This window comes from Bos taurus, chromosome 29 (assembly GCF_002263795.3).
Source record: "Bos taurus isolate L1 Dominette 01449 registration number 42190680 breed Hereford chromosome 29, ARS-UCD2.0, whole genome shotgun sequence".
NCBI classification, from domain to species: Eukaryota; Metazoa; Chordata; class Mammalia; order Artiodactyla; family Bovidae; genus Bos; species Bos taurus.
Window position 1 is genome coordinate 36177585 of NC_037356.1, and position 22540 is coordinate 36200124.

Here is a 22540-nt window from a genome sequence, read left to right on the forward strand (position 1 = left end):
CGCACACCTGACCATCACTGCGTGACTGAGGTGCTGCAGTAAACGTGCAAGCTACAAGATCAGACGCTCAGACTGGCGCATGAAGAAGACATGGTACCTATATGTGTAAGGAATATGACTCAGTCATAAAAGAGAACAAAATGATGCTATTTGCAGCAACGTAGATGGACCTGAAGGTTAAGTGAGGTCGGACAGAGAAAGACGAATGTGCTATGATATCACTTACATGTGGAATCTAAATTATGACACAAGTGGACATGTCTGTAAGAGAGAAACAGACTCACAGACACAGAGAACAGACTTGTGGTCGCGGTGGGGTCGGGGAGAGACGGACTGGGAGCTTGGGAGAGCAGACACAAACTAGCAATATGCAGGATGGATAAACAGCAAGGTCCTATTATATAGCACAGCGAACTGTATCCAATATTCTTTAATAATCTATAAGGAAAAGATTATGAAAACATATATAAATATATACACATGCATAGTTGAATCACTTTGCTACATACCAAAAACAAATACAACACTGTAAATCAACTATATTTTAATAAATAAATTCATTATAAGTGGGGGGGGGAGCTTCTACAATGTTCACTCATTTGGAATGGAAAGTTGAGATTTTACATTTCACTGATATCTGGAAGAAAGAAGTTTCTTTTTCTTATCAGTTTGAAAAACTGAACTTGGTTCTAAATGGCGAAGAGGAATCGGTAGGGGAAGGAACAATGGACACATCACAGGATTATACAGATTTCAACACAAACTCCCATCCTTGCTGAAAGGGGGAAGACCAAATACTCATCACATAGTTTCTCAATTTTAAAAATTCACAACAAATGACTATTTCCACTGAGAAAAAATGAAAATGAGAAGTGAAAACGATCAGCAACATTCTTGCCTTGCCTGGCAAGGTGCCCCACGCTCAGCAGACACTGTTTATTCGGGCTTCACCTCGGCCAGACCGGCCTACAGATCACAAAAGACAAAGTGACCACAGACAGAGTGCCACCTCGACCACAGCTCTGGGTCTGGTCAGCCTGAGGTCCCTCCATCTGCCAGAGCCCAGATCCACAGGACCACTCTGACCCCAGCTCAAGAGCTCCTGGAAACCTGTAAGTGAGGGCAGAGAAGTAGGACTAAAATATCATTTTTTAACTCCACAAGGAAATATTAATAAAATAAGCACACTTACAGGGAAGGGAAATATGCCTAAAAAACTAAAAAGTTTCTAAGAAAGAAAATAATCAGGGAACCAGGCTTTCATAAAAGCTTTTCATGAAATTTTTTTCTTTTTATAAAAGAAATTTTTAAAATTATAATAACAAACCTTTGACTAGATTCCAAATAAAAGAGGGGGTTTTAACTAAGCAGTTATGGATTGGGGATATTTCCATATAAGCAGAGAAGTCTAAGGGTAAAGAAAGGATGAAAAAGGCATCATAATGGGGTCCTCCGGGTATTTCTACCGATGCCATTCACATTTGTTACAAATGCTGGCAATGAAGTAAATAGTGAAATGCACAAGACTACAGAAAAAGTCCAGATAAAATTTTATGCCAATTGAAAAACTCCAGAAAAACCTTCAGAAACTGGATAAGTGAGCGGGAGACAATGGCCAACAAATTTCAGCGTAAGCGGCACTTTTCATATTAACGAGACAGAACTACCTGTTACAATCTAAAAACTACTGCAAACAGAATTCCCTGACAGGCCAGAGGTTAGGATTCGGAGCTTCACTGCCAGGGCCAGGGCTCAATCCCTGGTTGGGATCTTTCAAATTTGTTTCTGGACATAAACAAGAATGACACTGTGTAACCAGAAAAGAGCTGAACAGAATTTTCTTTCTTTAAAAAAAAAAAAAAAAAAAAGATTAGCAAATACAGCAAGCAAGGAATGAGATGCGCCAGGCAGGTCTGACACGGTCACCTTGGCTGTCTCTGCCTCCTCTCCGTGTGTGTCTGTGCTTTCCACTTCCCAAAGAAATCGTATTAAATCCCCTACAGAAATTCCTCCTGCCTTTCTTGTGCACAAAAAGGGCTTCAGAGACTATCAACTAAGGGTACTGTTCTTTGAAAGAAGGTTATTTTTTCCAGTCAGGGCTGTGGCACTCCTTTCTTCATGCCTCAAAAGAGGCATGCCAGCAAATCTTTCTTTCTTTGTGTTAGCCCAAGAAATGTGGGCTTTATTTTCTAGTTCAGATAAGAACTTTTCATGCACCAAAAAAACAAAGATTGATCCTCCCACCTCATTTGACAGTTTGTTGGCAATGCATTAGAACCCCATCAAGTCATTCAAAACAACTCCTACTATACTCTTAAAGGAAAGAAAAACCCAGACTAAGGACATGCTGGAGGTCTTAGCCAGACAATTCTACATTCATATCCTTGAGAGTTCAAAAGGAACCAGCACTCAGTCTGAGTTCTAAAGAACAGTAAACCTTGATGTTTGCTTTTCCTTTTCTACAAAGAAGAGCTGGCTGGCTGGTAAAATGTGAAGGCAGTTTCAAAGAGAAATCTATCAGGAGTCCTCCATTCTTCTCTTACAAGATTTCAGCTGGAAACCTCAAATAGCAGCATATCACAGGCCTACAAAGGTCCATATAGTCAAAGCTACAGTTTTTCCAGAAGTCTTATACAGATGTGAGAGTTGGACCATAAAGAAAGAAGGCTGAGCACTGAAGAACTGATGCATTCAAATTGTGGTGCTGGAGAAGACTCTTCAGAGTCCCTTGGACTGCAAGGAAATCAAACCAGTCAATCCTAAAGGAAATCAACCCTGAATACTCACTGGAAGGACTGATACTGAAGCTGAAACTCCAATACTTTGGCCACCTAACGTGAAGAAACAACTCATTGGAAAAGACCCTGATGCTGGCAAAGATTAAAGGCAAAAGGAGAAGGGGACAACAGAGGATGAGATGGTTGGATGGCATCACCGACTCGATGGACATGAGTTTGAGCAAACTCCAGGAGATGGCGAAGGACAGGGAACCCTGCTGTTCATGGGGTCACAAAGAGTGAAACAAGACTTAGCAATTGAACAACAATGACAAACAGCAGGCCTAGAGAGAAGCACACAATCAGGAGTGTCCAAACTTGAGGGATGCTCACAAAGTGAATATATGTGGATCAAGGAACAGAAAGCCACCAGCTCCTGAGTTCTCATGGCACTCTCTCCCAAGGCACCACCACTCCCCACCACCCTCAGCAGGCTGTGGAAGGGCCCTACATTCCATCAAGCTGACTTGAGGCCGGTCTGCAGTTTCTTAAAGACCAGAAAACAGAGTCTCCTTCTAGGTTTGACCTTCTGGAAGTGGCAATGAGAATTTCAAGATGTTTTCTAGGGAGCCTCTTCCTTGGTGGGCTCTGAATTCCAACTTTTTTGTTCTCAGCAAAGCGAAACTACCCAAATCCCACTCTGCTATTCAGCTGCTTAGGGCTTGACTTGTGAGCCTCCCGACCAGCCCGGCCTAGTCAACAAATACCTCAAGAGGAAAACCAGATGTGGGGCAGGGTGCATTAGGCTGCCTCCTTGCCTCTGGGCTGCCGGCCCCTCGGTTCTGATAGCTTTGGCAGCCCTTCACCCAGAATGTCTTATGTCTCCAGCCCCACAAGGCAGCCTAAAGCACTACCTGCCTCTTTGCCTCTCAGCAGCCCTTTCCAACTAGCTTCCCAGCCTCCTGGGAATCAGAAAATGCTCCAACGGGGAGAGCAGGTACAGAGAGCAGGGTACACTTTAATAAGCACCTCTCTCCTGGATCTGACCACTCAGAACTGGCTGCCTCGGTAGGAAACTGAGGGCAATCCCAGCAGGATTGGAAAACATTTTCTCTTTGACCTTGTGACTGTTTATCAAAATTTGTGGACACCAGTTACGGTAGACCCTGGTAAGAAAGAGCACTGCCATGTGACGTTCCTGATATGACAAGGTACAAGCGATCTACACCCAGAATCACTTAACAGGTCATTGCTTTTTTGAGGACTGGAAAAGCAATGAGAAAGCTTTGGAATATAGGCAGTATCTAAAAATATTGTGCTGTTATTAAAATGTGATTCTCCCAACTTTGAAATTAAATATTCCTCCCTCATCCTTCCTGATACACTGTGATAGAGGAAACATCCCCTGTCTAGCCCAAGCCAGGCTCTCCACCTGGGCTGGCCGGCAGCCAGTCCGCTGGTCCCCTCAGGGGCTGCACCCTACACTACCCCTCTCTGCAGCATCATAGCTCCCTCCCTGTTGGAACATTCACATCCGCAAATGTGAACAGTATCTCCTAACTTTACTGTGCACTTTTCTAAACAGCTGTTATATTTCAGTTGATTGTTTACATTTAAAACTTTTCCCTTGAGCCCACCTCCCTGCTCACCTACCCTTCTCTGCTGCTTTTACACACAATGAAGAGCTGTCTACATCCACCTTCACTTCCTTACTTCCTCACCCCACATTCCCTCCCCAGTTGGCCTCCTCTTCTACCTCTCCAGGTTCTCATCTCACTTGACCTCTGCAACATTCACACCCTCCTTAAGCTCTTCTCTCCACCTTCTAACATGGAACTTCCCTGGTTTCCTCTGGCCTCTCTGCCACCTCCTTTACAAGCTCACTTGCTGGCCCGACCCTTAAAGGCTGCACCAGTAAGCCTCTCCTTCTCCTTCCAGCTTTACACCCTCCCAGGGCTCAGGCCGGCCTTCAGGACTTTCGCAGAGGCTCTACCAGGATTCGAATGGCCACCTCCTCCTCCTCAATCAGATTTCAAGGTCAATGTTATCTCCTCAGGAGGCCTTTCCTGTTCCCCGTCCACATGCTGCTCTCCCATAACACTCTCTAGAGCGTGCACCATCAGTTAACTGATGCATACATGTTGTGCAGAGTCTGTGTCCCCTGCCACATGCCTCGGGGGAATGCAGCTGCACAAGAGCACCCTCACCCAACGGGGCAACGCAGGGCCCTTAGCACCTGGAATCTGGCCAGGAGCAGACAGTCACCACTGCTTCTGGGCAAGTCTCCTGCCTCAGAGGAAACTTGTTACTTAACAAAGACCCTCTTAGGATGAATTCCCATAAATAATGCATTACCACTAAAATGATGGTGTATAACTGCTTCTGTGGTAAAGAAGCTAAGTTTATGTATGATATCAATATTTACAACTGAACTTTAATGAGCTGAAAAGAAAAAAACACGGAGGGGAAAAGTAAATTACTCAAGACATTATGTAGTACCATAAACTAGCAAATCCGAATATCAAGACAGGAATTGAAATCACACCACCTGTAAGATTACCAAGGTACATGGAACTCAGCCACTCCCAACTTACCCAAAATTAAAATCAGTCCTAGTAAACGCAAAGCCAAATATGACAGAAAACACTGACCAGATATGGCACTAAAAGGAACTCTCTGAGAAGTCCACTCATTTCAGCCCCAGGCGCAGATCTCGACGTCTGAAGGTACAGTTTCTGAAGTTTCTGCAACCGTGACCTGTGTCGTGCCCACAAAGGCACTATCACATTCGTTCAGATATCACCATCACCACCGCACACAGAGGCGACCACCTCACAGTGCTAAGTTCAGTTCAGTCACTCAGTCGTGTCCGACTCTTTGTGACCCTATGGACTGCAGCATGCCAAGCTTCCCTATCCATCACCAGCTCCCAGATCTTGCTCAAACTCATGCCCTTTGAGTTGGTGATACCATCCAACCATCTCATCCTCTGTCGTCCCCTTCTCCTCTTGCCTTCAATCTTTCCCAGCACCAGGGTCTTTTCCAATGAGCCAGTTCTTCATATAAAGTGGCCCAAGTATTGAAGCTTCAGCTTCAGCATCAGTCCTTCCAGTGAGTATTCAGGGTTGATTTCCTTTAGGATTGACTGGTTTGATCTCCTTGCAGTCCAAGGCACTCTCAAGAGTCTTCTCCAGCACCACAGTTCAAAAGCATCAATTCTTCGGCACTCAGCTTTCTTTATGGTCCAACTCTCACATCCATACATGACTAGTGGAAAAACCATAGCTTTGACTAGATGGACTTTTGTCAGCAAAGTAATGTCACTGGTTTTTAATACGCTATCTAGGTTGGTCATAGCTTTTCTTCCAAGGAGCAAGCGTCTTTTCATTTCATGGCTTCAGTCACCATCTGCAGTGATTTTGGAGCTCCTCAAAAAAAGTCTCTCACTGTTTTCATTGTTTCCCCATCTATTTGCCATGAAGTGATGGGACCGGATGCCATGATCTTAGTTTTCTGAATGTTGAGTTTTAAGCCAGCTTTTTCACTCTCTTCTTTCACCTTCATCAAGAGGCTCCTCTGTTCTTCACTTTCTGCCATACAGGTGGTGTTATCTGCCTGTCTAAGGTTTTGATATTTCTCCCGGCAATCCTGATTCCAGCTTGTGCTTCATCCAGCCCGGCATTTCACATGATGAACTCTGCATATAAGTTAAAAGCCAGTGGTGACAACATACAGCCTTGACACACACCTTTCCCATTTTGGAACTAGTTCATTGTTCCCTGTTGAACTGTTCAACTGTTGCTTCTTGACCTGCACACAGGGTTCTCAAGGAGGCAGGTAAGGTGGTCTGGTATTCCCATCTCTTGAAGAATTTTCCACAGTTTGTCATGATCCACACAGTCAAAGGCTTTGGCATAGTTAATAAAGCAGAAGTAGATGGTTAATTCTCTTGCTTTTTCAATGATCCAACAGATGTTGGCAATTTGATCTCTGGTTCCTCTGCCTTTTCTAAATCCAGCTTAAACATCTGGAAGTTCTTGGTTCACATACTTGTTGAAGCCTGGCTTGGAGAATTTTGAGCATTTACTAGCGTGTGAGATGAGTCCAATTATATGGTAGTTTGAGCATTCTTTGGCATTGCCTTTCTTTGGGATTGGAATGAAAACTGACCTTTTCCAGTCCTTAGGCCACTGTTGAGTTTTCCAAATTTGCTGGCATATTGAGTGCAGCACTTTCACAGCATCATCTTTTAGGATTTGAAATAGCTCAACTGGAATTACATCACCTCCACTAGTTTTGTTCATTGTGATATTTCCAAAGGCCCACTTGACTTCAGACTCCAGGTAAGTGATCACACCATCATGGTTATCTGGGTCATTAAGATCTTTTTTGTACAGTTCTTCTGGATATTCTTGCCACCTTTTCATAATATCTTCTGCTTCTGTTAGGTTCATACCATTTCTGCCCTTTATTGTGCCCATCTTTGCATGAAGTGTTCCCTTGGTATCTCATTTTCTTGACGAGATCTCTAGTCTTTCTCATTTCTATTGTTTTCCTCTATTTCTTTGCATTGATCACTGAGGAAGGCTTTCTTATCTCTCCTTGCTATTCTTTGGAACCCTGCATTCAGATGGGTATATCTTTGCTTTTCTTCTTTGCCTTTAGCTTCTCTTCTTTTCTCAGCTATTTGTAAGGCCTCCTCAGACAACCATTTTGCCTTTTTGCATTTCTTTTTCTTGGGGATGGTCTCAATCACTGCCTCCTGTACAATGTCACAAACCTCTGTCCATAATTCTTCCGGTACTCTATCAGATCTAATCCTTTGAATCTATTTGTCACTTCCACTGTATACAATGTAAGGAATTTGCTTTTTCTTCAATTTAAGTCTGAATTTGGCAGTAAGGAGTTGATGATCTGAGCCACAGTCAGCTCCTGGTCTTGTTTTTGCTGACTGTATAGCGCTTCTCCATCTTTGGCTGCAAAGAATAGAATCAATCTGATTTTGATGTTAACTATCTGGTGACGTCCATGTGTAGAGTCATCTTCTGTGCTGTAGGCAGAGGGGGTTTGCTGTGACCAGTGCGTTCTCTCGGAAAAACTGTTAGCCTCTGCCTTACATCATTTTGTACTCCAAGGCCAAGTCTCCTGTTACTCTTGACTTCCTACTTTTGCATTCCAGTCCCTTATGATGAAAAGGACATCTTTTTTTGCTGTTGGTTCTAGAAGGTCTTATAGGTCATCACAGAATGGTTCAACTTCAGCTTTTCCAGCATTACTGGTTGGGCCATAGACTTGGATTACAGTGATACTGAATGGTTTGCCTTGGAAACGAACAGAGATCATTCTGTCATTTTTGAGATTGCACCCAAGTACTGCATTTTAGACTCTTTTGTTGACTATGAGGGCTACTCCAATTCTAAGGGATTCTTGCCCACATTAGTAGATATAATGGCCATCTGTAATAAATTCGCCCATTCCAGTCCATTTTAGTTCACTGATTTCTAAATGTCAATGGTCACTCTTGCCATCCCTGTTTGACCACTTCCAATTTACCTTGATTCATGGACCTAACATTCCAGGTTCCTATGCAATATTGTTCTTTACAGCATCGGACTTTACTTCCATCATCAGTCACATCTACTCCTGGACATTGTTTTTGCTTTGGCTCCGCTTCTTCATTCTTTCTGGAGTTATTTCTCCACTCTTCTCCAGTAGCATATTGGGCACCTACCGACCTGGGGAGTTTCTCTTTCAGTGTCCTATCATTTTGCCTTTTCATACTGTTCATGGGGTTCTCAAGCCAGGAATACTGGTTTGCCATTCCCTTCTCCAGTGGACACTTGGGAAACACTGACAAATGTTCTTGGCTGTGGTTGTTCTTGTTACTGATTGTTGTTCAGTCACTAAGTCATGTGTGACTCTTTGCAACCCCATGGACTGCAGCGTGCCAGGCTTTCCTGTCCTTCACTATTTCCAAGAGTTCGCTCAAACCCATGTCCACTGTATCAGTGATGCCATCCAACCATCTCATCCTCTGTCACTTCCTTCACCTCCTACCCTCAGTCTTTCCTAGCATCAGGGTCTTTTCCCATTACTGATACTAATTATTAACACCTTAACAGTTCAAGTTGACTCCTAAGGTTAGGAGGAAAGAGCACCCCTGGTTTTCATGTGCTATTGTGTAAGCAGAACATTCTTAAAATTCAATTCATACACTCGTAAACTCTCCACTAACAGTAAAGGTTTTCCCAGCTAAGAAAATATACAGCATATTGCAGCTTCAGAATTCTAGATGAACATAAGGAAAAAATACAACACATTGCAACTTCAGAATTCTAATTGAACATAACTTGTGCTTAGTCTCTCAGTCGTGTTCAACTCTTTGTGACCCCATGGACTGTAGCTTGCCAGACTCCTCTGTCCACGGGGATTCTTCAGGCAAAAATACTGGAGTGGGCTGCCAAGCTCTCCTTCAGGGGATCTTTCCAACCCAGGGATCAAACCCAGGTCTCCCTCATTGCAGGCAGATTCTTTACCATCTGAGCCACCAAGGAAGCCCATGAATACTGGAGTGGGTGGCCTATCCCTTCTCCAGGGAATCTTCCCAACGCAGGCATTGAACCCAGGTCTCCTGCACTGCAGGCAGATTCTTTACCAGTTGAGCTACCAGGAAAGCCCACTGAACATAGTTTATGTACCCTCAACTTCAGCAAAATATTCATCTATATCCTTAACACTGGCAACATCTTTTATGATAACTAACTACACAAAGTTGCCTTTGTTAATGATCTTCTAGCTTCTATTATGCTCATTTTGGCAGCGTACTTTAATCTTCTCAATTTCATTCAAAATTCTGAAACAGAAACAGCTAATAGCAAGTGTTGGTGAGTAAGTAGAAAAACTGGAACCCTCATACACCGCTGGGGAGAATGTAAAATGCTGCAATCACTGGAAAACAGTCTGGCGATTTCTTAAGGCTAAACACAGTTACCAAATGACCCAGAGCATTGCCAACAAGGTATTAAAAAACCCAAGGGAACCCAAAGGAAATAAAAACATAGGTCCACAGAAAAACTTGTACATGAACATTCTTAGCAGCATTATTCACAATAGCTATAAAGAGGAAACAACCTGAACAGAGATAAAATATGGTCCATCCATATAATGGAATATTACTCAGCAAAAGGAGAGAAATACTGACCCATGCTACAATACGAATGAACCTTTAAAACTTTGCTAAGTGAAAGAAGCTGGTCACAAAGAACCACACATAGAACCCATATGAAATATGCAGAAAAGACAAATCAATAGAGATAGAAAATGGGTAAGTGGTTGCCCAGGGATTGGGGTGAAATGGGGAATTAGGGAGTAATGGCTAAGAGATGTAGAGTTTCTTCTGAAGTTGTGAAAATATTTTAAAATTGATTGTGTTGACAGTTGTATAACTGTGAATACACAAAAGCCACGGAACTGTATGCTTTAACTGAGTGAATTGTATGTTATGTGAATTATACCTCAAGCTGTTTTTCTTTTTAATAAAGAATAGATTTTTATTTTACAGCAGAAAATAGGAAAGGATAGGAATTAAGTTGGCACATCAATTAACAGAATGAACAACAGAATATGTTCAAGGTTTTTTTTAGAAAGTAAAAAGATGGGCATTTAAATCAATGCTAACCTTCAAGGAAGCCATTTGGCAATAAACATCAAGAATCTTTATATATAGGGAGATAGAGACAGAGAGAAAGAGAATATTTGCTTCTAGAGTAAATATAAGGGCATTTCTGATGAACACAGCTTGAGAAAGTTTCAAAGGCAACAGAAATTGAGGCTATGCTCAGGGACTGGTGTGTGTACAAGAGAGAAAAGCCTCAAACACAGTTAAGGATGGGCTCTAAGACTTTAAGGTGAAAAATTACAATTCCCAACATCTGTGAACTGGTTTTATCAGATTCACCTAAGGACCTAGGCAAAAAGACACATTCCAGAGTCTCACTCTTGAAATTCTAGATTCTCTCCACTGCGAAGGTAGAGGGGAAGAGTAGGAGTCTTTGTTTATGAACCTCTCCAGAGGATGCTGAAGTCAGCCAGGCGTGGCCAAGGAAACATTTTATCATGGTAATAGCACTTTTTTGGAGAATCATTCTAGAAGCAATATGAAGGACTGATTATACTGAGGCCAGGAACTGCCTTTTGGAAGCTCTGGGCAAAGACTGGGCTTTGCTGGTGGCTCAGATGGTAAAGAATTCACCTGCAATGAGGGAGACCTGAGTTTGATCCCTGGGTCGGGGAAGATCCCCTAGAGAAGAGAATGGAAACCCACCCCAGTATTCTTTCCTGGAGAATCTCATGGACAGAGGAGCATGGCGGGCTATAGTCCATGAGGTTGCAAAGAATTGGACATAACTGAGCAACCAAGCACAGGCAATGATTAGAGCACTTAACTCGTATTCCAACTTCATGATATTAATAACTATTCATGGCTGATGCACACTGAAGATTACTTGTAAATTCCAGTAATATGAAATGTCCAGAATAGGCAAATCTATAGAGATAGAAGTATCCCCTGGAGAGGGGTTGTCAGGTGAACAGGAGTAACTGCCGACGGATGCAGGGCTTCTTTCTGCAGTGCTAAAAATGTTTTCAATTTAAATTGTGTTGATGGCTGCAAACCTTTGCATATATGCTAAGAAATTAATTATAATGGGTATATTTTATGGCATATGAATTACATCTACTAAATCTGTTAAATAATTTAATTCAAAATTTTTTAATTATTTTAAATTTAAATTTTTTAATCTTTAAAAATTAAATAATTGTATCAATTTCCCCCAAAATAATAATAATTATTATTATTCATGGGAATTTCTTGGCAATCTAGTGGCAAGACTCTGAACTTTCACCGCCAAGGGCAGTTGGTTCAGTCTCCCTGGTCAGGGAACTAAGATGCAGAAAGCTGTGCACTGCAGCCAAAAAGAAAGAAAAACAGACCATTAGTGCCCGAAGTCACCTTTTAAAAAGAGACATCTTTTATTAACAAACAAAAACTTAGCAAGAATCTTTATACCCTTCTTTAAAATATGCATCTTACCAGCTTCTCTAATACGTTTGTGGTATGACTGTCTTAGAATTCTGAAAAGGCTGGTGGTTACTTCAGGTGGTCTTCCTTGCCAATCAGATTACTCTCAGGCACACTTGATTTTCCAGCTTCCCTCAGCCACGTGATAACAAGCAAATCCGTTCCAGGCACTTACCAGCAATATTTGAAACAAACTTTGTATGCAAATATGGGTCTATGAGGAACATCTGAAGACGGAACGATTGATACGAATGACTCATCAGATAATATGCAGCATCCACGTTTTCCAACTGCGGATAACATAGCTCTGAGCACAATCCCTCCAGCCCCCCTTTCTCAACAGAAGCATCTGTTCTCAAGAGAACTGGCAAGAGTACAAGTCCAGTCTGTGGCCCGGGCACACCTATAGACAGAAAGCTATCTGGCCCATATATCGCAAGCTCCTCACTGAAACAACAATTGCAGTAACTAAACAGGAGACTCACAGGCGGGTCTTCTAGGGCCCTGGAAGCCGCACTTAACAGAGGGCTCCAGGTGGTAACTGACTTGATGATCACAAATCCAGGTTAGAGTAAAATACTAGGTAATGTTAACAGGCATAATCTCAAGTGCTAAGCTGTTCCCTCAATAAATTCAAGTGCTTTAAAATGTTTTAACTAGAAAAAAAAAGTATTTAAATTGCATAGAGGAAATCATTCTAGAGCACAGGTTTCATAATTTAACATAATGTGTATAACACAAGAGAAGACAGTGTGACTACCCATTCACTCTGCATGAAACACTCTACTCCTGAAATAAGCACAGCCTTTTGTTCCAACAGACTGGGCCATGGCCCTGTCCCAGGACTAAGAAGCCAGAGACACTGGCTCCAAATAATTCCCTTTGTATCCAGTTCAGTCCCCCTGTGAACACGTAATATGGGTCCCACCTACTGTTCGTGTTTAAATTCTCATTCCTCAGCCTTGGTCCCTTGTTCACAAAGTTAAATATGAAACACGGAATGGTCAAAAATAAGCATCTGATTAACAAAATAGTATGCCCAGACAGATGACACGATGAGGCAGTTATTGCCTTCATAAAAACTCTGTATTAATGGCATGTAATTAATATGCTGTTCTAATTTCAACCTCCTCCATCTTAATAAAACTATCATAGGAAGCCAGTGGGACTTCCCTGATTCAGCTGGTAAAGAATCCACCTGCAATACAGGAGACCCCGGTTTGATTCCTGGGGTGGGAAGATCTGATGCAGAAGGGATAGGTTACCCACTCCAGTATTCTTGGGCTTCCCTGGTGGCTCAGACAGTAAAGAATCTGCCTGCAATGCGAGAGACCTGGGTTTGATCCCTGGGTTGGGAAGGTCCCCTGGAGAAGGGAAAGGCTACCCACTCCAGTATTCTGGCCTGGAGAATTCCATGGGTGTATAGTCCATGGGGTCGCAGAGTCGGACATGACTGAGCGACTTTCACTTCACTTCACTTCATAGGAAGCCAGCACTCACCACTGGCCTGGTATTCAGAGATAGCTTGTACAAATCAGGACATTTCTTAAAGTGTTTTCTCAGTACAAAGTGGTGGGAAAATACTAGATGTGAGGCAAGTTCTTTATCTTGATCTTGACAACTGGAACCCACAGACAGATTTAATTGAGCAAATTAATCAACAGCCAGGGATAAGCAACTACAAAGCTATAGTGAAGGGTATTCACTATAAAAATTCAAATAATAATTTTTAAACATAAAATATTTATTAAAGGCCTATTCTGTGCCAGCATTGTTTTAGGAAATGAAGACCAGACTGGATATTATTGCTTCCCTAGTGGCTCAGATGGTAAAGAACCTGCCTGCAATGCAAGAGACCCAGGTTCAATCCCTAGGTCCAGAAGATCTCCTGGAGAAGGGAATGGCTACCCACTCTAGTATTCTTGCCTGGAGAATTCCATGGACAGAGGAGCCTGGTGGGCTACAGTCCATGGGGTTGCAAAGAGTCAGACAACTGTTTTAGGAAATGAAGACCAGACTGGATATTATTAAAAGATCCAGCAGAGAAGGAAAAAATATAAGTAACATTTATTTACCATTGTGCCAAAATACAGCTAACCTGTTTACAGAACACAGCAGGCCTCAAATATGAATTCAATCAACTCACATCAGGAAAATTAATTACCGCAAATATTCTTCTGGGTTCTCTGACGTATACGAATTTCTCTAATAGTGGAATGGCTGGGCTTTGACATCTGCATGTCTTTGACTTTCCAGGCAATGCCAAAAGGTTTTCCTAAATGGTCATACCAGTTTCTATTTCTACCAGCCAGGTGTGACTGTTCTATTGCCCAATAGCTTCGGGACTTGGTATTGCCAACTTCGTCAGGTACGTGTTTGCCAACTTTAGGTTCACAGTGACATAGCACTCTGGCTGTAATTTGCATTTCCTTGATTATTAACAAGGTTGAGCACCTTCTCATATGTTTATTAGACACCTGGATTTCTTCTTTTCAGAAGTGCCTGCTCACGACTTTTACCCTTATTCTGTTAGTACAGGTAACATCTTAAATTTTAAAAACCCCTCTTTAGACTGAGGTCATGAATTTGGTTCTCAACCTCAACTTCTAAAAGTTGTGTGGTTTGGCCTTTTATCGACCATGCCTCCTGGGTCATAAATCAAATGTTTGACTGTGTGAGAGACTGTTTCTGGATTCCTTGGGGTGTTTAGTTGCTCTACCCTGGTGCCAGGATCACAATGTCTTAATTATTTAACTCTTCTTGATCTTTGGAACGTAAGTTTTTCCAACTTCTTTTCTTTTTCGAGAGTATCTTGCTTTATTCCAGGCCTTGGCAAATTATTAGCTTGTTTAGTTTTTGCTTTTCAGTTTGCTAGGATTACATTAAATCCATAAGTCAGTTTCCAAAAAATTGATTCTTTATAAGATTAAATCTTCCAGTCCTCAAACCAGTCTCTCCATTTATTTAGAGTTTACTTAGTGTCACTCAGTAAAGTTTTGAATTTTTTATGTAGCAGTCTTGTAAAGATTTTGTTAGAATTAAAATATACCTCCTATAGTTTATAACTGTTGAAAAACCACAAATCTGAAAAAGAGATGATTTTTTAAATGATGTATCCAGTCAGTTCAGTTGCTCAGTCGTGTCCGACTCTTTGCAACCCCATGAATCGAAGCATGCCAGGCCTCCCTGTCCATCACCAACTCCTGGAGTTCACTCAAACTCACGTCCATCGAGTCGGTGATGCCATCCAGCCATCTCATCCTCTGTCATCCCCTCTTCCTCCTGCCCCCAATCCCTCCCAGCATCAGGGTCTTTTCCAATGAGTCAATTCTCCGCATGAGGTGGCCAAAGTACTGGAGTTTCAGCTTTAGCATCATTCCTTCCAAAGAAATCCCAGGGCTGATGTCCTTCAGAATGGACTGGTTGGATCTCCTTGCAGTCCAAGGGACTCTCAATAGTCTTCTCCAACACCACAGTTCAAAAGCATCAATTCTTCGGCACTCAGCTTTCTTCACAGTCCAACTCTCACATCTACACATGACCACCGGAAAAACCATAGCCTTGACTAGACGAACCTTTCTTGGCAAAGTAATGTCTCTGCTTTTCAATAAGCTATCTAGGTTGGTCATAACTTTCCTTCCAAGGAGTAAGTGTCTTTTAATTTCATGGCTGCAGTCACCATCTGCAGTGATTTTGGAGCCCCAAAAAATAAAGTCTGACACCGTTTCCACTGTTTCTCCATCTATTTCCCATGAAGTAATGGGACCAGATGCCATGATCTTCGTTTTCTGAATGTTGAGCTTTAAGCCAACTTTTTCACTTTCCACTTTCACTTTCATCAAGAGGCTTTTGAGTTCCTCTTCACTTTCTGCCATAAGGGTGGTGTCATCTGCATATATGAGGTTATTGATATTTCTCCCATAAAAGGATACAATTGTTCAATGAGATTTCTAAGGTTTGGGAAAACTATGTATATATATATAAGGATCAACTTCCTTAAACTGTTTTTTCTTTTTTTTTAAATTTCCTTTTGTTTTTTATTTTTTTGTGTGTTTTTCTTTTGTTTTTTTAATTCTTTTCAACTTTCTTAAAATTTTAAATGAAACAAAGTTAATCAAAATACAATTACTGCTCCACAATTTAGTTTTCATTCTAGAACTATTGCTTTGTGGTTATTTCACACCTTACTTCAGTGGGTTAAACATACTTGAGAAAACTTATGTGTTACATAAACAAGTGTCCTAAATGGCTATTGGCCGCTGGTGCTTGTTTACAAAGCACTTGAAATACAGATAACTTTCAATTCACCAACTTCAAGAGAAAAAGGATAAAAGGGAAGATGAATAGATGATGAGTAAAAGGCTGAATCTTATACACACCACTGCCTGGGACTGAGGACCCAGACACCTTGCTCCCGCCACTCTCATATCATTCACAAAACTTTTGTCTCCTTTTTTTTCACTTGTAAACCCCCTTTTTTTCACTACCACACAGTAAGAATTAAATGTAAACAGGTGCCTCAGAAAGAACACTTGAAAAGTCAGTCAAATACAAAGCAATAATTAGTCAAAGGATTACAGCTATTCCTCTATCAGAAAAAGCATTATAACAAGTTTGCCTATAATGATGGCTTGTGGCGAGACTGAAAATAACCCCCAAGCAAAACCTTCAAGCAATGCCAACAAAATGGTGAGATGTGCATACAAAAGTAAGAATTGTGAAGGAGAGGGAAGAAAATTCCAGTTCTCACTTTAATGTCTTATGTTAATTGCATTCACTCCTTTATTCCCACATGACAGAGACTAAGCACAGCACAAGTAAAAGACACTTTTGAACTGCATTCTACATGCTGCTGCTGCTGCTGCTAAGTCGCTTCAGTCGTGTCAGACTGTGTGTGATCCCAGAGACGGCAGCCCACCAGGCTCCCCAGTCCCTGGGATTCTCCAGGCAAGAACACTGGAGTGGGTCACCATTTCCTCCTCCAATTCGTCAAAGTGAAAAGTGAAAGTGAAGTCGCTCAGTCCTGTCCAACTCCTCACGACCCCATGGACTGCAGCCCACCAGGCTCCTCCGTCCATGAGATTCTCCAGGCAAGAGTACTGGAGTGGGTTGCCATTGCCTTCTCTGCATTCTATATGAGGGGACTAAAAAAATATTCAAAGCTTCTAGGTATTTACATTTAGAAAGCAAGAAATAAGCACAAATAGTTGCTTCACAATATTGTGTGTGCTCAGTCGTGTCTGACTCTCTATGACGCCATGAACTGTAGCCCACCAGGCTCCTCTGTTCATACGATTTCCTAGGCAAGAATACTGGAGCGCATTGCCATTTTTTTCTCCAGGGGATCGTCTCGACCCAGGGAATCAAACTCGAATCTCCTGCATCTCTGCATTGGCAGGCAGATTCTTTACCACTGTGCCACCTGGGAAGTCTGATACTACTACACCCCATTAATAATTAAGAAACTAGTTTAATAATATGATAAAGAAACTAAGGCTTACAGAAGTTAACTAATGGGCCAAAGATCACAGCCAGTCTAATTGAGCTGAGCTCTGAATATAGGTTCCTTTGCCCCACAAGGCCCATGCTGTTAAAATGGACACTGCATCAAACCCTCACACAGGGTAGTAAAATCAAATAAAAATAATATGATTTTTTTTTTTAAGTATAGTGTCTCATCTACCTCTTTTTTTTTTTTTGGCCAGGCCACTTGGCCTGCAGGATCCTCCTTTCCTGACCAAGGATAGAACCCATGCCCCTTGCAATGGAAGAGCAGGTTTAACCACTGGATCACCAGGGAAGTCCCAAAAGAATACCATTCTTTGTGTTAAAAGGATAGTTGTCCCACAAGCTGGTTCAAAGTGTTCCACACTTAAAAGCTAACTATTGTAGCCTTTTATCACAGGAGAAAAAAATAAATCGTGAGCTTGATTTTCTCAATTTCAAGTTTCTCTCAGAAATATTTCTTAAATCTTTGAAAAATAGTCCATTATAAAAATCAATGAGTAAGTAGCAGACCAATGGGGAAAATTCAGCTGATTATGCTTAGCTCAACGTTTTCTTTAATGGATTATGTGCTTAACAGATGTCATTTCATTAAGTTCAATGATTAATTAATATATTAATTCAGTAACAGTTAACTCAATTACCTGGAAGTGGTTTTAAGATTAAGGTATTCTTCAGAAGAATAGTGCTTCTGTGAGAGCTATCATAAAAGCACTGAAAGAAATTAGATACATCTACCATAGGCAGTATCTTTTGGCTGAAACTATAGAAACAAAGAGATAATACATAGTATGATGATTTACTGCCACCTGGGAGCACCCTACCCCATGGGACTAAGCCTAAGGTGGCTGTTGTTACCAGGCAAAGCCACACATGCAAGCCATAAACATAAATTTAAATCTTACAGTGGCCACATTTGTTTAAAGTACAAACAGGCTAAATTAATTGCAATAATGTATTTTATTTATTAACATGGGATTGACAACATATTATCATTTCGACATGCAATCAGTATTTGAGAAATTGAAATATTTCATTTTTTTTACACTAAATCTCAAAATCTGACCTGTAAGTCACACACACGGCACTAGCCACCGGTCCGGACAGCACAGGTCTGAAAGACTGTTAGGAAGAGACTGTGGTTGCAATCAGAGAGCAGCATGTGGGCAGAAAAGTGGGCATTTGGCTCCAGCACTCCAGTGCTGAGATAAATGAGAGGCTATTCGCAGGTTCACCTTCCAGCAATCTCTATGTTTGGAGTTATTAAAGAACTGCACATTATTGTTTTATAATGTGCAATAATGAGTGTTTTATAATTTTATAATGAGTGTTTTCACCACATTTTTAACTGGTCTTGCTATGACTGTAACCTGGGAGGATCTATATAGTCTCTCTCCTCCCTCTTCATTTCTTCAACCCCAATTCTTTCGAATATTTCAAAGTTATCCAAAAAGAACCTACTTGCAGCTGCTGTCCACAACCTGAACATTTAAAATCTACACAGGTCTGGGCAAGGGGAAGTCTGAAGCCACCAAAGGACTTTGGAAAGGGAGTGGGAAGAATGTTTCAGTACTAATAGTAATGTATCAAGTGTCACAGAAAGGGCAAATAAACTGCTTTGTGCATAAAACTGGAAAGGCTACTGCTCAGAATGCCCCATGTTAAGTCCTGAACTAGGCTTACAATTTAGAGAATAAAAACGACCCAGACACACCTTAAGCAGTAATTCATGTAAACAGCATAAGGCCACAGAGGGAGAGGAAGAGTTTGAGAATGACCAACATAATAAAGTCAGAAAAGCTCCCCTCTCACCTTCCTGTCCCTACCGGATCCCCAGGAGAACTCCAGCGGGACCATTCTACAAAGCGGTGGCCTTAGCATTTCCTTAACTCACGGCTCTTTCTAGTCACCAGACCAATACTGCTAATCTACTAGAGCATCTGTGACAAATTTAAATGGTAACCAATGAATTCTGCTTGTGAAAATCATACAAATGGCTGGACAGGGTGTGTCTACACTCTCCGGGACTGAAGTCAGTGGGGAAAGACTGTATTTTGCTGGGCACAGGTCAAAGTACATCAGTATCCTATTTTAGAACAAACTTTGGCTAAACAAATACAACACTGGAATGACAGGATGTTTATCACTTGTACCAAATGAAATTATGCAGTTACCTTGTGTTCACCAGTTTAACATATAAGCTTACTATGGAAACCAAAATTACAGTGCTGCTGCTGCTGCTAAGTCACGTCAGTCGTGTCCGACTCTGTGCAACCCCATAGACAGCAGCCCACCAGGCTCCCCCCGTCCCTGGGATTCTCCAGGCAAGAACACTGGAGTGGGTTGCCATTTCCTTCTCCAATGCATGAAAGTGAAAAGTGAAAGTGAAGTCTCTCAGTTGTGTCCGACTCTTACGACCCCGTGGACTGCAGCCTACCAGGCTCCTCCGTCCATGGGAGTTTCCAGGCAAGAGTACTGGAGTAGGTCGCGAGCGCCTTCTCCAAATTACAGTATTTCTCAACTCCTGAAACAATTCCACTTATTACTCAGAAACCTATTTCATTAGGTTACCTATGATAAATTTAAACAGCAATCAATGAATTCTACCCATGAAAAACAGAATGATCCAAATTTCCTAATTCCTTTAGTTCAGAGGATTTCATGACACCCCCTTCAAATAATGGGGAAAAACTACTGAAAATGGCAAATCATCAGTGAAGTCATTAGGTAACTATCTACATTTTTAAAAGAGAAAAATAATAAGTAAACAATCCCCAAAAAAACTAGATATGAAAACCACGTATCATGATGACGTTTGTAAAAACATTTTCTATGCACACACAAAAGATCTGAAGTAACCAAAATACTAGTATAAACTATCTCCAGTAATTGAACTTCAGGTTAATTTTTACTTTTTATATACTATTTCTCTATTTTCTACAATGATCATGTCTTACTGTTAAAACTAGAAAAAAAAATTCAGACACGTGGAGGTTGAGGCAGTGCCAACCAATTTAGGTTTACACTGGATTGCTACACTATCCCTTATACCACCGGTATCTTAAAAAGTACTGAGGGCCCTTGAAGACCTGAGCTTCGCCGTATCTACAGCCTTATCTACAATACTCACTCTATGGAAACATTATCGCGAGGTGGAGCATACTGCAAAACATTAGGAAAAAAATGCCTTATTCAGAAAAGCAGACAGCAGTTTAGCGCCCTTACAAAACAAAGAACAGAGCCAAGAATGGGTGCTCAAGGAATAAATATGAGTTACAAAGTGAAAATAAAAGTCTTGGTTCAAATTTTTTAAATGTGCATCTACTACGAAAGTGTTCACTTTATGTCAATTTCACTCATTTAAAAACACAGAAGTTACTTTGTCAACATATTAGATTGAATCAAAGCTGCTTTAAGGATGGCTTTGCCCCAGCCCAGTTTTTTTCTTAATTTTGCTTTTTCAATTCTACAGCATCATGTAAGCACGGCTCCTCAACGTGGAAGCTGCTGCAGTGCCGTGGGAGGAGTGTGTGGGAGGGTATTCGGGGCACGCAGCGTTATCTTCCTGCCCTCAAAGAGCTTCCAGCAAGAGGTGGAAAAAGAAACAAAGGAGCGGGTCTGACCCAGAGGCCGCAAACCGTCTCGAGCAAATTCTGTTTTTAACGAAGATTACTTTTGAGTTTCAAGACCATTTGGGGACGATGAGCCAGGCCAGATTTGAACAGGCGCAGACGGCCCAGGGCCAGGGTGGGTGGGATGGCTCAGGCGCCGAACCCTCGGGTTCAGACCCAGAACCGGCTCATGCTTAGACGTAGACACTGACTGAAAATGGACCGAAACCCACCAATCCGCCAGAAAAGGCTAGGCAGGCACGCACGCCCGCGATTCCAGAGCGCTGCGTTCGCTCTATTTGGTGGAGGGCCTGATAGGGGCCGCAGGTTCAAGTGCTTAAAGAAAGCAGACTGTCGGCTGGAATCACCAACCGGCTCCCCAGAGGCCTCGGGCTCTACCCCGAGCGCACGTGGACCTTGGCCCGCGCCCTGCCCACCGCGGACATCGTCCACCACGACCGACCCACGCCGGCCACCCCCACGCCGTCCGAGCGGGGCCTCGCCGGGTCCCGGGGACACCAGCGATCCACGGCAGGACGGCGGCGCGGCCTCCCGAGACAAAGCAGGGTGCCCGATCCACGGAGCCCGCCGCCCCCGCGCCCGCCGACCGAGACGGCCCGCCGCACCCCGAGCGCCCGGCCAACCGCCGCCGCAGGAGCGCGCAGGGCGCCCAACTGCCGTCCCGGCCCAACCAACGCGGGCAGGGGAGGAGAGGTGCGCGCGGCCGGCGGAGCGTGCGAGCCGCTCGGGGGTCGCAGGGGGGAGGACGCGCGCGGGGAAGGCAGGGCGAAGAGGCGCCGGAGCCATGGCCGATCGCAGCGCCAGGAGGGCTCCGAGAGCAGATCTCGGCCCTTTCCCCTTGGAAGGTGCAGATGGTTTGACCCCCCACCCCGAGTGAGGTGCCTCGTCCCAGCCCCGGCTGGACTGTACCATCGGGCGGTGCCGCCGGGATTTCTCCCCCCCACCACCACCATCAAGTCCCCCCCCACCCGGGTCCGCGGTCGGTTGGCCCCGACCGGGCTCTGAGACGCGGAAAGAGCTTGGCGCCATTTTGGGTGGGACTAAGCAAAGACGAAACACCCTCCCAGTCGATGGGGTACTCTGGACGCTGGCTTATCCGGTTCCCCTAATCCTTTAGGTACTTACACGACGTTGGGTGAGGGGAGCTGGGAGATCAGCGGGTCCCCGATCCTCTCTCCCTAGGGGTGATGGAAATCAAACCCCCCCCGCCACCTCCAGGTGGTTCTTCCCGCCGCAGAGTGGGAGCAGCATAAAAGGCGGGGCCTCATTAGCATAACCTGCCTGGCAACCTGATCTCGGCCTTATGTGATTGGTTGAACTCTGTAAACTCCGTGCCTCGTCTAGAGACGAGTAACGCCGGGGTGAATTGACAGGCCCAGATTTAAGACTCATGACCGAGCTCCTGAGACGCTAATTCAGTCGGCGGAGAAGCCAAAAGGAGATTCACACGATGGCCCAATGACGGAAGGCCTCTTTATTTCGTGTTCTGCTGTTCGTTTCAAATCCAATCAAAGAGCGCGTCTCAGGCAGCGCTCTCCTGCGTTTGTGCTCTAAGCCAATCAGAGAAGCCGACTCTCCGGATTCAGGGCCGGGACAGCTTGCAGGGA

General features: G+C 43.1%; 2 protein-coding genes across 3 annotated transcripts in view; one reads left to right on the top strand and one right to left on the bottom strand.

The window, feature by feature from the left end:
* The window catches only part of PRDM10 (PR/SET domain 10), a 98769-nt gene extending 76594 nt beyond the window's left edge, over positions 1-22175 (bottom strand). For both annotated transcript variants that reach the window (XM_005226844.5, XM_005226842.5), the window contains exon 1: positions 22059-22175. The gene's annotated coding sequence lies outside the window, so the exon portion shown is untranslated. The remainder of the gene's footprint in view (positions 1-22058) is intronic.
* Positions 16423-21938, top strand: LOC107131968 (uncharacterized protein MISP3-like). The gene is made up of 2 exons (XM_015461222.1): positions 16423-16485; positions 21231-21938. Exons 1-2 carry the CDS (start codon positions 16423-16425, stop codon positions 21936-21938), a joined length of 771 nt encoding a protein of 256 aa, XP_015316708.1.
* Positions 22176-22540: the final 365 nt, after the last annotated feature.